The following is an 18,955-nucleotide window of genomic DNA, read 5'->3' on the forward strand; positions in this document are numbered from 1 at the left end:
AACATCAAGCTTTACACCCATAGAGAACCATGGGCAAAATCATATTCTAAATTTTACATTTCCAGAGAGCAACCAAAAAGACAGAAAGTTCTGGAAAGACTGGTAGCAAGCACTGCCCAAATTCAATGTTCTCTTAATTTCCTCCTCAAATAAAGTTTCCTTTGTTACTGTCCTTCCCAAATATTTCAACTGTTTCGCATTTTGTAGGGATCTGTCACCTATCACCATGTCAAGAGCCTGCCCTGCATTTTGGTGATGAGACACCAACATATACACGCACTGGCTACTCACTGTGTTTACTTCAAGACCAACCTTCTTACATGTAATTATTAGGGCTTCTGTATTTTTCTTTATGGTATCTATGCTACCTTCCAACAGATTCACATCATCATCATCATCATCATCATCATCATCACAGGCCAGCAGCTCATGTGCCTCATTTAATTTCAGTACCACCTGGTTTTCGTGCAACTTTCTAATGGCATACTCTCAAGCACAGTTGAAAGGCAATGAGGGTAAAGCTTCTCCTTGTTCTACACCATTTCAGTCAGAAAATGCATCAGACAAATGTTTACCTATATGAGTTTTACTATACATTTCACTTAAACATCTTAATCAGCAAAAAGCTATCCCTGTAACAGGCCACGAAGGCCCATAGGGTTGTGAGACGTTGAGGGTCCCACACTATCTAGATTCTAGACAATCTGCTCAAAGATGGCGGTACGGTTGTCACTCTTATGCGCCGGCTGCACTTTACTCCCCAGGAAAATTATTTATTTAATTCCTGGTACTCATTTCTGTTAGAGGCTGAGTGAACCCCAGGGCCATAGTGCGGCGGGAAGGATTAGGTCAACTGAAAAAAATCCAATGACCTCATCAGTATTTGAACCCGTGACCTTCTGACTAGTAGCATAGTGCCTTAACCAATACGCTGCCCCATCTTAATCAGAATAAACAGTATTGTGGGTACACCTAAATCTATGAGAATACTGTATAAATATTACACACATCACAATATAGTTTTCCACACATTTCAATGTATAAGTGGTCTTATGACAGGAAATGATCTTCAGAAGTTCACGATATTAAATGTCAACCATGCAGGAATTTGTCATCAAACAACGAAACACAAACCAGGCCTAATCATACCTTATGATAATACTACAATGACCATGAACCTTACTCACTCACTGTTCACAACACTAATAATTAATCATTAATAATGATACAAAAACAATGAACCAACTCAAGTTGCATGAGCTGCCAAACTTATGATAATAAAATACACTTACCTTCACATTGAGGTTAACATTATAATTTACAATAAGCAAATTCAAGTAGTGTGAACCTTCCAATCACATTAATATCATTTAACTCCAGTAGTATGGTGAGCCTTATGAATGTTAAACACTGATATTCAAAAAGAAGCTGACGTTAATGTTAATAAGAAAACAACTGAGGTTGAATCAATTGTACAAGTTATCATGCTTACAGCACGAATGTACTGTATGTGAGGCCACATCCCTCATGTTACACGGAACACTGTGATTCATGCATCACAGTGCTGGATACTAGAAAACTACTGCTTTCACTATCTAGTACGGTTCTTAGAGCTGTTATGTTAAGAGAATTAAGTACAATGCAACTCAAAACGCCCAAAGCTAACTGTATGAAACCACCATACCATTCATACTTGGTTGACAGACATTAATATTTCTCATTCATCAATATACCAATCTCCATGGTGTCACATATTTATTACCTACTAACCACCAGTCCAACAAAATTATCAGGAAGATATTTAAACCTAAGAAGGATCACATCTCAGCAATTCAGGACACTGACCTAACTATAAACATATCACCCAGAATTTCGGACATGGCGAACTCTGAGACACTTCCTTAGCCTCACATGTAGGAAGGATGACAGGACACATGACATTCATACCAAATTTTCTGTGGGGAATCCTCCTGGAAAGTAGATCTGTGCATGATGGAACACCTCATAGCAGAATAAGATTAAAACAGGAAGTGTCAATAAGCAGATTTTTGTATCACAGGTGGATTCTACTGGCTATACATCATATCCAATGAACATCTCCATCATAGTGGCTTTCAACCATTACATTCTGCTGCCAGAACAATGCTTCTTAACATTCAATCAGTCACTTAAAGGCTTTACTAAGGTTTAGGACGATGACAAGCAGTCATCATATCTCTAATATAAACAACAAACTGAGAACAACTGCATTCACAGATGTTATGCATAAGCACATATAATCTTTAAAAGCAATATAAATATGCACACTAATCAAACTGAATGGAAATACTGGGCAATGTTATGAGTGCATTTCCAGTACTACTAAGGGATGATACTAATATCTGATGTCCAAATTCATTCCATTAAACTAAATTTCATCATTACTTGTGCACAGGTGTGGGATGATAAGATGCTCAATTACATGCTTCAGATCTTAAACAAATAACACTTCATAAACATTAACAGAATTCTGGAAAATAATCAAGAAGAGGGTAACCCAGCCAACATGCTCCAATTAACCTCACATCTTAACCTGCCACTGAATACTTATTTTGTTCCTCTCACTACAATAGTCTACATAACCAGCAACAAATTTAAATCAAATGTAAAGAAATATGCTCCAACTTTACACACTCCTTGTAACAGTCATCACCAGGTCCTGGATTTTGATGACCTAAAAATATTTTTAAAATGACCTATAAAATGACCGGAAAAATCAATAAAAATTACATTTTAGTTAAAAGAACAGCCTAAATTGTATCATATCATGAAAAATCTACTAACTGTTTTAAAATGAATTTGTAATTTTTAAACACTGTGAACTCATCGTTACACTTTTAAGTTTGTCCTCGTTTTTACGATGGTCGTACTGAAAGTCATGAGCAACAATTTTTTGTAAAGTAACATGCTTTATTATTGACAAATGAAATACACCACCTCAATCTACAGACCTTTCTTTATTTGTCCACATAATCGCCACTTCTTTGTACACATTTCTCCCAGCGTTCAGCGAGTTTGAAAATTCCCCTCCTGTAAAATTCCGTTCCAGCCATCCGAAGACACTGACACACTGCTTTCCGAATTGCCTCCCTTGTCTCAAAACGTTATCCATGCAGCTGATCCTTCACAAATCCGAAAAGATGGTTGTCGGAGGGTGCCAGATCAGGGCTATAGGAGGGGTGTGGAATAACTTCCCAACCCATCTTTGCAATTGCTTCCAATGTGAGGCGAGCGGTGTGGGGGGGTGAGCGTTGTCATGCAGGATGATGTTTCTTCCCGGACGTTTATAGCACAATGCACGACGGAGCTTGTGCTGCGTCTGGACATAACGAGCAGCATTGATGGTTTGCCCAGGTTCCAGGAATTTGGCCACAATAAACCCCTCTGCATCCCAGATGACTGTGCCCGTCACCTTCGCAGCTGATGGCACTGTCTTTGCCTTCTATTTTGATGGAGAATGCAAATGGTTCACTCATCTTCAAACACTGCTCGCACCCATGCACACATTTCCATAAGCACGCTANCCGGTTTTTGCCACCTGTCACAATACAGAGCAGTTCTGAGGTGATGGTTTTTCGCTGACCTTTGTGGTCTTCGGTCAATAACCGCGGGACCCAACGAGCACAAACTTTCCTATAGCCCAAGCTTTCAATCATCTCCTGTACTGCACCGTGCCCTATTCCAAGTTTTCGGGCTATTGTGTCCACAGTCACACGCCTGTCATCTTGAATGATCTCATCCACTCTTTCCTTGTTGCATTCAGTTGAGGCTGTTCGAGGACGACCGCTCCAAGGCTCATCTTTGATGCTGGTGTTCCCATCTTTGAAATGTTTTACCCATCTTCGAACACTGCTCGCACCCATGCACAGACTTCCATAAGCACGCTGAAGTCTCTGGTGAATTTCTGCAGCAGGGATTTCCTCCTTCACAAGAAATTCAATGACAGCACGCTGGTGAAACGACAAATGGTTGTCAGTCATTTTGTTAGGAGTGATACTGGTCACGTGATGCAAGCTATTGACGTCACAAGACACTCAAGGTTAACACAACAGCTGGTTCCACCTACCACTGTGCTCTCTTTCATCTGCTGTTCCCAGGTTGCATGCAAAAAAAAAAAGTTGTTCATGACTTTTGGTATAACCTACGTATATATATATACTGAACCAATAGAAAACACTGCTTCCAACAGTTGTTGTATTGTTGCATGTGTATCTGTTGCGTGGTAGCTGTTTTGGTTGCTGTGGAAATGCATTTACCAGCTGTTCTCTAGCAACAGCCGTCCCTTGTAGCTCCACTGTTGTGGTTTCAGCTGTCATGTCACAATATTGGCCCTCTAAGTTCCAGTGCCAGTGAAGTACCTGAGGCTGTCAGTGAGGTTCTGCTGGACCTGCATGATCACATCTGGTCTAGTTTTCTATATTTTTTTAATTACGCAACCATGCAAAATATTTGATATTCAGTACTTTCTGCTGCTTTATGGAGTGCATGGTTATCTCTGTTTTGTTATTTATATTTTATTAAACAGTCTGTAGGACTAGGCCTGGCAGTGATAGAATTCAGGAAGTGAACATGATATTATCTCTATTTCAGCTGGTCCACTAGAGGCATTTGGCCGAGTAGCATGGCAACTTCTGCAGGATGTTCAAGAGAGGCTAGTGTTTCGTGCACATTGTTACCTGCAGTCAGATATTCTGCAGTATAAACCTGCTGCTGGTGATCTTGCATACCCTGAGAAGCTGGAAATGATGGAGGTAGAGCTCAATACAGTCTTTCATTACTGGGTTTGTCTCGCAAGTCAGCAGGTGGCAGTAGTGTAGATGTATTCAGGAGATGGCCCAGTTTACATTTCAGCTGGAGTATTGGCTATCCTGCCTGCGAATACATGGTTTTCTCCTGCAGAATACTTATCTACACACCACTCATGACTGTCTTCACATTCCATTTGTCACTGTATAATCTGTACACTTGAAAGTATACTTAAATATTGTAGGAATTGATTTGATTTGCTGGATTTTGATGAAATTTAGCACTGGAGTGGTGTACCCTAAAAGGTTTTGGCATTACTTTTGTATTGATCATATTAACAAACAAACAAACAAACAGCCTGTTGCATGATGAAGTATACACCTTATTAAGATCTAATACTGTATAAATTCTGTTTCAGATGCTTTTAATTTGTATTGTAGGTATTAGCAAACTAGGAGGAGCTGTCATCTATGCCTGTATGCAGTGCAGTGTCTTTGTTACCGTTAGAGTGGAGGTGTCATGCGCCTCCAGAACATTAGTGTCCACTTAACAAGACTAAAAGGGGCCACATCCCAGAAACCCACAATCTCGAGACCTTAGTTTTTGATTCATTTTGTCAACAATAGATTTGTGTTTGGAATAAATGAGTGTCAGGACCAATGAGAGATGTGTGATCACAAAGGAGTTCTTTATGTGGGCATAAGTTATGCCTTTCTTGCAGTAACTTAGTGTTATGTTTTCCAGAGCATTGCACAGTCCCTGCAGGAGCAAGCTGCCTTGTCTTTACGTCGTTCAGAATCCAGGTCATCCCTTGCTTCCATAGGCTCTGCCACGTCACAAGAGGTGGCCCGTATCAACAGCGACAGCAACACAACTGTTGAGCAGCCTCGATCGCGGACTGGAAGTAGGTGTCCTGAGCTTGCATGCCATTATTACATAGAGTGAAGAGTGTATGTACTTGCCAAAAGCAGATTTGCTATGACACATAGATCCTTAATAACGATCTACAGGTATTTCCTATATTTGGAGTTTACAATCTACATAAAAAATATTAGTTGCTTATTGCCTTTTCAATCATTAAAATTTTCTATGATTTTTCAGTATTTAAATGAGTTATTTGACCAGTTCAATGATATTCATAACATCATAGCAACTATTATTTAAATCAATTGGAAATAAGTTCTCCAATGTTGAAATAAATAGTTCATTTTAGTCATTTTTATTCTTTTTTGGTAACTTGTATAGGAGGGTGCAGCGAATAAAGACAGGCATGAATGGGGGATGGGAATTTGGTGCTTAGCAACACTGTCATGGAGGAATACTGCATATGCTTGTTGTAAATGCTGTCAAATTTGTAGGTTTGAAGCTTTGTGAAGATCACATATTTTTCTTTTGTGATTTTCTCATTTAGTCATCTATTGCACCATTCTATTTTATATTTTATTAAGCGTTGTGTTTTACACAAGTGTCTGATGGTCCTATGTGACGATTTTTGAAGAGGAGGCATGTGACAAAACAGGGGGACTTCAGTCCTAGGCATACGGGCAATTCTGTTAGGGATAGTGATGAAATATCAAAAACCTCTGACAAATTTCACTGCACTAATGTAACAACACACATATAAAAGGTCTGTCTGTATAATGGAAATTACTTATCAATGGGCTTTACATGGACTGGTGATTCAATTTATGCTCGTCTGTGGCAAATGACTTACAAATGCAACAATTGCTCCAGCAAAATTGAATTGGTTGGGTAGGGCAGGAGATAGTACAAAACAGGACTTCCCTACCACCTGAATACACGGGAAGGAGTTTGGGGAGATGTATGTTCAATTTGTAAAGAAAGAAGTCGCAGAAACACAAGGATAAACACCGGCATTTCATGGGTGAAAAAGTTGCAGTGATTGCGACATACAGAAACAGTGGATGTAATAAGACGACACGGTAGGGATTTGGAATTATATGTTAAANATGGACAGAGATGCAACGTTAAAAATTGTGGGTAGGCGAACATAATTGGAGGCTTATCATCCATAAACCCACCCCTTAGTGGAAACAATGCCAACAGAAGAGACACAAGCTAGTTTAGAGGAAATTAAATGCCTGGAGTGTCTTCAAACCAGCAGAATCATGTATAAGGTAAAGCTGTCCCTGTGCTTAACTGATTAAGCACTGTACCATGAAAGTATGTGAGGGAGTGGAGGTATAGCTCCACCATTCTTGACTTTGGCACTTGGTGGAAGTGAGTGGTCATCTCCATGCCCCAGCTTCTTTACCACTGGGAAAGAGCCCTCAGTACCCATTGTATAGGAGGCTGGGTGGACCACAGAGCCGGTCTGCATGACACAGACAAGTTAAAATTCTTACCCCCACCAGGACTCAAACTCCGATTCCTTGGTTGTCCAGCCCTTAGCCAGTCACTATATGGACTGAGCTATCCTGGCTCTATACACAGGATTGGGTTCCATTTTCAAATTATAACCCTGCAGTATCACCTGGGTCTTTATCAACCCCTTTGTGTGTGAAATGCTTTTGACTCTGAAGGCCTTAGTGTGAAGGTACGTGATGCCATGAATTTGATAAAATTTTGGGAATTGAGTGGCTGAGCAACTGCTGGCTTGTAAAGAATGAGCCAGCTCCACAGAGTGAGTTACTTGGTCACTTCCATAGCTGAGTATTCAAACTTCACTGTATCATGTCTATGGTTTATGCTGACTGTCTTACAGTGTATACACTTTTTCACCTTATTCTTCGCTTCCACACTACATGTTTCAGCACTAATGTGCCATCCTCAGGTGTCTTTATGCACGTTAAACTATTGTACTTCATGCCATGATGTCTTCATTCTAAAATGACTAAAATCTGTATTCGTCATATAGGATGATGAATTCTAAATAATAAAACTTTTCAGGATTCTTCCTACGTCGCACTCAAATACGCGAATTACGCCAATCCTCTTTTATGTGTGCATTCTTCCTACGTATATTTGTGTATCGTGTTCTGTGTTGTGTTTTGCTCCTGTTACTGCATGCCTTGTACTGCTGGATCTGTGTGTGTGTGCTGTATCAACATCCTCGTCAACATCATCATCATTGCTGTCACTGTTGCCTGTTATTCTCATTGTTATTATTATTGTTGTTGTTATAATTAGAGAGCTGGGATGCCTCAGTCGGTATAGTGACAGGCTACTGGCTGGATGGTCAGTGCTTAATTCACAGCAGGGACAACATTTTTCTCTACTCCAGTGTCCAGACTGACCCTGGAGTTCTATCCCCGGGGGTTAAGCGGCCGGGGCGTGAAGCTGAACACTCACCTAAAACTAGTGCCGAGGTCAAGAAAACGTGGATCTATACATCCACTCTCCCACGTCTTAATTGCATAGTGCTTAATTACTTCAGCACAGTGACAACTTTACTTTTTATACCCAATTAAATTATACAGTTAAATTTATCATTTATCCTGTTTGGCCAAAGAACAATGCATTCCCCTTCATTTCAAATTATTAACTATGTGGTCTTAAAAACTGACTTCAAACGAAGCATATGATTTCACGTCAGTGGTACGCACTGTTACAGTATTCTTTTTTCAGAACATTTTTGACATTGTCTATAACATTTTCCACCTGTACACCGATGAAAATTAACATATGACAACCTTTGTATGTGCCACAGAATGTAGTGTGATAAGCATTGAATGATGATCACACACCTTTAGTGCGTTCAGACCTACCTACTAGTTTCATCATGTCCATCTGTCTGTCTGCAGGTATCAGCGCTCACTCTGCCTTGCCTAAGTTAATCAAACTGGGTTTCACAGACCAAAACAAAATTTTGTCAAGATTTTATTTTGTTCCGGTGGCATTTCTTCATTTTTAAGGGTCGTGTTACTTACTGCATAAATTAGCATTTACGTGCAACTGCGGCTCTTTGACAGATTTCTATGAGATTTGATCTATATTCTTATATTATACAAGTTTGACTGTGCGGTTCTGTCCGCTTAATTTGATTTTAAGCCCCTCAATACTGAAAGACTTGAATTAATTTTGAAACATGTACATCAAGTATTCAAATGAGAAACCGATTTGCTACAAGAAGGTCACAAGTATGGATAAACTATAGACGTAGTACGTTATATAACATTTGTAAAAATTTGTCATTTCCAGAAAATCACTAGCATTAACTGATAAACAGTGTTTAATTGGGTACCCCCAAAATTCTTGTCCCAAGTCCTGTTATCAACCTGAACTTGATAATCTGTTAAATTTACTGCCATGGACGCTAGCAGCAGGGAAGAAAAACTTGGCATTTGCAACAACCCCCCCCCTTATTTAAAAAAAAATGAAAACTGAAGAAAGAAAGGAAACTGTCAATATACCAGCATCTTTTAAGTTAGCAACAGCATTCTTAAACGGTTTAAACATGCTTGTGAGGAAATTTTTTGCTTGCCACCTTCCCTTGGATGTAAAGTGTTGAGAAGTGAGAATATGTACACGTGTAATATATTTATGTTCATACTGAATTGAACTGGGCTCGATATAAACAGGTACTTTTGTACCTAAAAATGAATTGAATTACAAAATTTGTTGAAGATAAGTAAAAAATAAAAAGACCAGCAGACAAACACGAAGAAACTAACAGGCATGTAGGAATTGTCAAAGAAGATTGCGAATAACTGTGAAAATTTTTTCAGTTTCGGAGATGCATTGTTCTTTGTTTCACCCGCTCGCCACGGTGAGGCACAGGATATGAGCGGGGACCTGAAACAAAAGAAACAAACAAAAAAACACTTCAGTATGAACACCAGCAAACGGATATTGCACTAACGAATGAACACACAAGCTTACCTCTGCTGTTGGTACTCTTGCCATTTCTTCTGTAACACGTCTTCTTTTAAATACAAAATTCTTCAGACAATATCCTGTACGTTTTAATATCTTCGATCGTGGAAGCGTACAATTGAGTGTACCATTTGTTCACTGCAATTGTCCCCGTTAAAATGGACAACACAGTTAAACTGAAAAATAAATGTACGTTGTTTGGTCCAGAAATAAAAACAAACGACATAACGAAGTAGAACTTTCCGTTTTCATTCAAGTCTTGAGCACTCGCCATAAAAAAATAAAAAAGCAACATATCGATGACTTCCCTCAAAAAGTCAGCTCACATTTATCATGTTCGATGGCTCCTTTTAACACAAAACGAAAACACAAGAACGCAGTCAAATGAGAGACATTCCAGTGCATGGAAAGAATTCATTGTAAAATGAAATCTTATCCTGTGTCGCACAGCCTAGTGGCTATTTACAGAACTAACCAACGTTAGTGTATTCAACTTAAACAGAATACAACATATTCTTTTTCTAAACAGAAGTTACTTTTTATGGCAGTTAAGTGTTTGTCACAAAAGCCAAACTCCGACAACAATCGGTGATTTTTACTGACACGTGAAATACAATCGTCACAAATTCGCGTGTTTCTCTAGAAGTAACAATGTAATACCCTTACATTATCGACCCACCTGATGGGTTTCATTGTGATGACAAACGTTGTCTCCTCCGTTGCTGAAGCTGCAGCCATTTCGACTTACCTTGTGCATTTTTTCATGACGACAATAGATGTCTTCTTTTATGCAGAAGCTGGAGCACATTTTATTGACTCACCTTTTGCGTTTCCTTATTTTAACATTTTATAAATTGAATACACAGCACAATACACACAAACAAATATAACATGTCATCAAATTGAATATGCAGCACAATACACAGAAACAAATATAACATGTCGTCATGAAATTTTATGTCTATTTTAGATATACCTGGTACATACAGATCCAGTTACTTATCTTTCAACATTGAATTGAAAGAGGGATGAAAGCAAAATGAAGTTTTGCTTTATTGGATCTTCGTCCCTCCAATGCGAGTTATTCACAGAGAGAGACTGTCAAAGTCCTTTTTATCCCTCTCTCTCTCTCGCATTGATTTCATTGTTGTGCCGACCGAACCCTGTCAAGTTGCACCCTGTGGCATAAAAATAACACACAGAAATACTTAAAACTAAACCCTCCTAAACCGACACGAAGCCTAACTTCACGCAGCCTAACCAGAAAAACTATCATGGGCACCTAACGGGGAGGGCGGGAGGACAACCAACTTACAAACTAAAATAAAAAAAATATAATTTCCACAGGGTGTCTAACTCGACCTTAACCTAAGCCCTGAGTCATGGCGGCTACCGCAGCGAATCCAGAGTTCCGTTATCACGGTACTATGTTATCGTGACCAGCCTGGGGCCGGACTGGACCACGATAATACCGTGCGTGCTATGGGACCTTTATTCACTGCGAGTACCCATCCCCATCCTCCTGCGGATGGGCCCTCAATCGCTAAAGGTTCCGAAACGGCACTGTTTTGGTTTCAACTTTACGGTTTGAGCGATGCTCCTCCTGCCTTGCGTGGTTCCTGGNGTCATGTCGGAATGCTGTTAGGTGAATCACTGCGCCTGTTCAGTACCCAACTAATCTTAACAGTAATGTAACTTGTAACCTAACACAATAGAGTAAAATATTTTAATATGAAAGTACACCATTCTTATTTCATATTAATACAGTAAATAACTAGACTTCTTCTACGGAGCAACAGCCCGATGCTGGGCCTTGGCCTCCCTTATCAAGCCCCTCCATTCCTCTCTATCCTGCCCTGCTTTCTTTCGGTTCCCTACACCCATTAACTTCTTCGCATCTTCTTCCGTCGCATCAATCCACCTAGTTCTTGGTTTCCCAGCATGTCTCCTACCACCTATTGTACTATATAGTATTTTCTTTGGGATACGCGCCTTATCAATTCTCTGTACATGCCCAGCCCATTGCAGTCTTTTAGCTTTATCGTCACTGAGATCACTGGCTCCTTATATAATTTGTATAACTCTTTATTATATCTTATTCTCCATATCCCATTCTCTTTTATTGGTCCATAAATTCGTCTTAGGATTTCCCTCTCGAATGAATTGATGACTGATTCCTCTTTCAGGTTTAGCGTCCAATTCTCACATCCATAATAAAGCACTGACCTTATCATTGTTTTATATATTTTTGTTTTAATCGCTCGGTGTATATCCTTTGATCTAAAAACTGATAGTAACGGGAAATATGCATTATTTGCTAGTTTTACTCTTCTTCTTGTTATTTCATAACTAGACTTACGTATCCCTAAACAGAAAGGGGATTTGATGCAAAGTTGTAACCTAAATGTACAACTATAATGAACTTATTTTTTTATCTGACACTAGATGGAATTTCATACTGGCAGCTATTTCTGAGGAAAATCACGAGAATCTCGGAGCCTTAGAGGGAGATAGTGTTCACTGACACATGAAGAAAGCTTATATAGGTAATCCTCTCTGAGGAAAATCACGAGAAACTCAGGGCCTCAGAGGGAGGATGTGTTCACTGACACATGAAGAAAGCTTATATTGGCAATTCTTTCTGAGGAAAATCACGAGAAACTCAGGGCCTTAGACGGAGGTTGTGTTCACTAACACATAAAGAAAGCTTATATTGGCAATTCTTTCTAAAGAAAATCACGAGAATATCAGGACCTTAGAAGGAGACTGTGTTCTCGGACACATGAAGGAAACCTACATTGGTAATCCTCTCTGATGAAAATCACGAGAATATCAGGGCCTTAGAGGGAGATTGTTTTCACTGACACATGAAGAAAGCTTATTTTGGTAATCCTCTCTGAGGAAAATCACGAGAATATCAGGGCCTTAGAGGGAGATTGTGTTCACTGACACATGAAAAAAGCTTATTTTGGTAATCCTCTCTGAAAAAAATCACGAGAATATCAGGGCCTTCAAGGGATGTTGTGTTCACTGACACATGAACAAAGCTAATAATGGTAATATGCTCTGAGGAAAATCACGAGAAACTCAGGGCCTTAGAGGGAGGTTGTGTTCAATGACACATGAAGAGAGCTTATATTGCTAATACTCTCTGAGGAAAATCACGAGAATATCAGGGCCTTAGAGGGAGATTGTGTTCACTAAGCCATGAAGAAATCTTATGTTGGTAATACTCTCCGAGGAAAATCGCGAGAATATCAGGGCCTTAGAGGGAGATTGTGTTCACTAAGCCATGAAGAAATCTTATGTTGGTAATACTCTCCGAGGAAAATCGCGAGAATATCAGGGCCTTAGAGGGAGATTGTGTTCACTAAGCCATGAAGAAATCTTATGTTGGTAATACTCTCCGAGGAAAATCGCGAGAATATCAGGGCCTTAGAGGGAGATTGTGTTCACTAAGCCATGAAGAAATCTTATGTTGGTAATACTCTCCGAGGAAAATCGCGAGAATATCAGGGCCTTAGAGGGAGATTGTGTTCACTAAGCCATGAAGAAATCTTATGTTGGTAATACTCTCCGAGGAAAATCGCGAGAATATCAGGGCCTTAGAAGGAGACTGTGTTAACTGACACATGAAGGAAAACTACATAGGTAATGTTCTCTGAGGAAAATCACGAGAATATCAGTGCCTTAGAGGGAGATTGTGTTCAATGACACATGAAGAAAGCTTATATTGGCAATTTTTCCTGAGAAAAACCACGAGAATCTCGGGACTTCTGAGGGAGTCTGTGTTCACTGACACATGTAGAAGCTTATATTGGCCATTCTTTCTGAGGAAAATCACGACAATATCAGGGCCTTAGAGGGAGGTTGTATTCAACGACACATGAAGAAAACTCATATTGGCAATTCTTTCTGAGGAAAATCACGAGAAAATCAGAGCCATAGTTGGAGGTTGTGTTTACTGACACATGAAGAAGGCTTATTATATTGGTAATACTCTCTGAAGAAAGTCACGAGAATATTAGGGCCTTAGAGGGAGATTATGTTCAATGACACATGAAGAAAGTTTATTTAGGTAATCCTCTCTGAGGAAAATCACGACAATATCAGGGCCTTAGAGGGAGATTGCGTTCACTGACCCATGAAGAAAGCTTATATTGATAATACTCTCCGAGGAAAATCGCGAGAATATCAACGCCTTAGAGGGAGATTGTGTTCAATGACACATGAAGAAAGCTTATATTGGCAATTTTTCCTGAGGAAAATCACGAGAATGTCAGAGCCATAGTTGGAGGTTCTGTTTACTGACACATGAAGAAAACTTATATTGGTAATCCTCTCTGAGGAAAATCACGAGAATATCAGGGCCTTAGAGGGAGATTGTGTTCACGGACCCATGAAGAAAACTTATAATGGCAATTCTTTCTTTCTGAGGAAAATGGCGAGAATCTCGGGAATTACGAGGGAGTTTGTGTTCACTGACACATGAAGAAAGCTTATATTGGCAAATCTTTCTGAGGAAAATCACGACAATATCAGGGCCTTAGAAGGAGACTGTGTTCACTGGCATATGAAGAATACTTGTATGGGCAATTCTTTCTGAGGAAAATCACGACAATATCAGGGCCTTAGAGGGAGATTGTGTTCACGGACCCATGAAGAAAACTTATAATGGCAATTCTTTCTTTCTGAGGAAAATCACGACAATATCAGGGCCTTAGAGGGAGATTGTGTTCACGGACCCATGAAGAAAACTTATAATGGCAATTCTTTCTTTCTGAGGAAAATCACGACAATATCAGGGCCTTAGAGGGAGATTGTGTTCACGGACCCATGAAGAAAACTTATATTGGTAATCCTCTCTGAGGAAAATCACGAGAATATCAGGGCCTTAAAGGGAGATTGTTTTCACTGACACATGAAGAAAGCTTACTTTGGTAATCCTCTCTGAGGAAAATCACGAGAATATCAGGGCCTTAGAGGGAGATTGTGTTCACGGACCCATGAAGAAAACTTATAATGGCAATTCTTTCTTTCTGAGGAAAATGGCGAGAATCTCGGGAATTACGAGGGAGTTTGTGTTCACTGACACATGAAGAAAGCTTATATTGGCAAATCTTTCTGAGGAAAATCACGACAATATCAGGGCCTTAGAAGGAGACTGTGTTCACTGGCATATGAAGAATACTTGTATGGGCAATTCTTTCTGAAGAAAATCACGAGAATACAAGGGCCTTAGAGGGAGGTTCTGTTCACTGACACATGAAGAAAGCTTATTTTGGTAATCCTCTCTGAGGAAAATCACGAGAATATCAGGCCTTAGAGGGAGATTGTGTTCACGGACCCATGAAGAAAACTTATATTGGCAACTCTTTCTTTCTGAGGAAAATGGCGAGAATCTCGGGACTTATGAGGGAGTTTGTGTTCACTGACACATGAAGAAAGCTTATTTTGGTAATCCTCTCTGAGGAAAATCACGAGAATATCAGGGCCTTAAAGGGAGATTGTTTTCACTGACACATGAAGAAAGCTTACTTTGGTAATCCTCTCTGAGGAAAATCACGAGAATATCAGGGCCTTAGAGGGAGATTGTGTTTATGGACCCATGAAGAAAACTTATATTGGCAATTCTTTCTTTCTGAGGAAAATGGCGAGAATCTCGGGTCTTATGTTCACTGACACATGAAGAAGCTTATATTGGCCATCTTTCTGAGGAAAATCACGACAATATCAGGGCCTTAGAGGGAGATTGTGTTCACAGACACATGAAGAAAGCTTATTTTGGTAATCCTCTCTGAGGAAAATCAGGAGAATATCAGGGCCCTAGAGGTAGATTGTGTTCACTGACCCATGAAGAAAGTTTATATTGGTAATCCTCTCCGAGGAAAATCACGACAATACCAGAGCTTTAGAGGGAGTTTGTGTTCACCGACACATGAAGGAAACTCATATTGGCAATTCTGTCTGAGGAAAATCAAGAGAATATTAGGGCCTTAGAGGGAGGATGTGTTCACTGACACATGAAGAAACTTATATTGGCAATCCTCTCTGAGGAAAATCACGAGAATATCAGAGCCTTAGAGGGAGGTTGTGTTCACTGACACATGAAGAAAACTTATATTGGTAATACTCTCTGAAGAAAATCACGAGAATATCAGGGCCTTCGAGGGATGATGTGTTCACTGACACATGAAGAAAGCTTATTTTGGTAATCCTCTCTGAGGAAAATCACGAGGATATCAGGGCTTTAGAGGGAAATTGTGTTCACTGACACATGAAGAAAGCTTACTTTGGTAAATCCTCTCTGAGGAAAATCACGAGGATATCAGGGCTTTAGAGGGAAATTGTGTTCACTGACACATGAAGAAAGCTTACTTTGGTAATCCTCTCTGAGGAAAATGACGAGAATATCAGGGCCTTTGAGGGAGATTTTGTTCACGGACCCATGAAGAAAACTTATATTGGCAATTCTTTCTTTCTGAGGAAAATGGCGAGAATCTCGGGACTATGAGGGAGTTTGTGTTCACTGACACATGAAGAAGCTTATATTGGCCAGTCTTTCTGAGGAAAGTCACGACAATATCAGGGCTTTAGAGGGAGTTTGTGTTCACCGACACATGAAGGAAACTAATATTGGCAATTCTTTATGAGGAAAATCACGAGAATATTAGGGCCTTAGAGGGAGGATGTGTTCACTGACACATCAAGAAACTTATATTGGCAATCCTCTCTGAGGAAAATCACGAGAATATAAGAGCCTTACAGGGAGGTTGTGTTCACTGACACATGAAGAAAGCTTACTTTGATAATCCTCTCCGAGGAAAATCACGAGAATATCAGGGCCTTAGAGGGAGTTTGTGTTCACCGACACATGAAGAAATCTCATATTGGCAATTCTTTCTGAGGAAGATCACGAGAATATCAGGGCCTTAGAGGGAGTTTGTGTTCACCGACACATGAAGAAATCTCATATTGGCAATTCTTTCTGAGGAAGATCACGAGAATATCAGGGCCTTAGAGGGAGATTTTTTTCACTGACACATGAAGAAAGCTTATATTGGTAATACTCTCTGAAGAAAATCACGAGAATATCAGGGCCTTCGAGGGATGTTGTGTTCACTGACACACGAAGAAAGGTAATATTGGTAATACTCTCCGAGGAAAATCACCAGAATATTAGGGCCTTAGAGGGAGGATGTGTTCACTGACACATAAAGAAGCTTATATTGGCAATTCTTTCTGAGGAAAATCACGAGAATATCAGGGCGTTAGAGGGAGGTTGTGTTCACCGACACATGAAGGAAACTCATATTGACAATTCTTTCTGAGGAAAATCACGAGAATATCAGGGCCTTAGAAGGAGACTGTGTTCACTGGCATATGAAAAATACTTGTATGGGCAATTCTTTCTGAAGAAAATCACGCGAATACAAGGGCCTTAGAGGGAAATTGTATTTACTGACACATGAAGGAAACTCATATTGACAATTCTTTCTGAGGAAAATCACGAGAATCCCGGGACTTATGAGGGAGTTTGTGTTCACTGACACATGAAGAGCTTATATTGGCCATTCTTTCTGAGGAAAATCACGACAATATCAGGGCCTTAGAGGGAGGATGTGTTCACTGACACATGAAGAAAGCTTATATTGGTAATACTCTCCGAGGAAAATCGCGAGAATACCAGGGCTTTAGAGGGAGTTTGTGTTCACCGACACGTGAAGGAAACTCATATTGGCAATTCTTTCTGAGGAAAATCACGAGAATCCCGGGGCCTTAGACAGAGGGTGTGTTTACTGAAACATGAAGAAAAGTTTACTGGAAATGCTTTCTGAGGAGATCACTAGAATATCAGGACCTAAGAGGGAGGTTCTATTCACTGACACATGAAGAAAGCTCATATTGGTAATACTTTCTGAGGAAAATCACGAGAATATCAGGGCCTTAGAGGGAGATTGTGTTCAGTGACACATGAAGAAAGCTTATTTTGGTAATCCTCTCTGAGGAAAATTACGAGAATATCAGGGCCTTAGAGGGAGATTGTGTTCAGTGACACATGAAGAAAGCTTATTTTGGTAATCCTCTCTGAGGAAAATCACGAGAATCACGGGGACTGAGAGGGAGGTTGTGCTCACTGCCACATGGTGAAAGCTTATATTGGTAATCCTCTCTGAGGAAAATCACGAGAATATCAGGTCCTTAGAGGAAGGATGTGTTAACTGACACATGAAGAGAACTTATATTGGCAATTGTTTCTGAGGAATATCACGAGAATCTCGGAGCCTTAGAAGGAGGTTGTGTTCACTGACACATGAAGAAAAGTTTAATGGAAATCCTTTCTGAGGAAAATCACTAGAATATCAGGACCTAAGAGCGAGGTTGTGTTCACTGACACATGAAGAAAGCTTATTTTGGTAATCCTCTCTGTGTAAAGTCACGAGAATATCAAGGCCAAAGACAGATCCTGTGTTCACTGGCATTTGTCCATCTGTCCGTCTGTCCGTCTCTTCATCACACCTTACAAAATCGGTACCTTTTGTTAATATCATAATTTTTTTAATTTCCAATGCTCCTGTAAATATGAAAATGCCTTCATTCTTTGGTTCAGTCCCGGATACCGACTGAAAGAACAAGCGCAGTTAACGAAATTTCAAGTAAGGAAGTCGCAAATGTTTGCGACTAAAATTTAAGACAAGTGACTAGAGTTTAATGTGCAGGTGTTACATCAAGTCAGCTGTTTTACATTCTTGTTCATGTATTATGAGCTAGTAATTATGTTCATGTTTTTTATACTAATGGGTAATTATTATTATAAATTATAATTGCTGTTTTTCAAAATGTCCAGACAGGTTGCAAGTGATCTTTGATGATTCTTCCTGAACCAACAACGGACCGCATATCACAGTCCAAGAAACACTGGTGTAATAAATAGTGATCTTGTATCGGTAGAAATATCAGTGGCATAAATTTATCCAGAGCATGTGAAGTTTAATTAACCTTTGGTAATTTTAAAATGGAATTGAAAGATTTTATTTCTGAATGTAAATCACAGAATGGCAGTGGGCACATATGAACGTACAAATCGTGTGAGTTCAGGATAGTGGTTGCCGGCCATGCATAAGCAAAGACAGATAAATACAACTACAATATTAAAGAAATGTTAGTGGTTAGTGCATTAGTCAGATAGTTGGTAATTTGTACGATCATGTGTGGTACTTGCCATAAAATAATTTTTATATCTATCTGTGACGTAATTTGTGACGATCATTGGTATTGCTGTAGGAATGAAGTTAACGGCCTAACTGCAGACTGAAGGAATGAAACCCATTTC

The 18,955-nt window shown here is 39.7% G+C and overlaps 1 protein-coding gene across 1 annotated transcript in view; it reads left to right on the forward strand.

Moving 5' to 3' along the window:
- Positions 1–361: 361 nt before the first annotated feature.
- The window catches only part of LOC111869361 (conserved oligomeric Golgi complex subunit 3), a 40,473-nt gene continuing 21,879 nt past the window's right edge, over positions 362–18,955 (forward strand). Inside the window, exons 1-3 of the mRNA XM_023860841.2 lie at positions 362–515; positions 4,630–4,790; positions 5,530–5,689. Coding sequence (XP_023716609.1) covers positions 362–515; positions 4,630–4,790; positions 5,530–5,689 — 475 coding nt within the window. The remainder of the gene's footprint in view (positions 516–4,629; positions 4,791–5,529; positions 5,690–18,955) is intronic.

This window comes from Cryptotermes secundus, unplaced genomic scaffold (genome assembly GCF_002891405.2).
Source record: "Cryptotermes secundus unplaced genomic scaffold, Csec_1.0 scaffold630, whole genome shotgun sequence".
NCBI lineage: Eukaryota > Metazoa > Arthropoda > Insecta > Blattodea > Kalotermitidae > Cryptotermes > Cryptotermes secundus.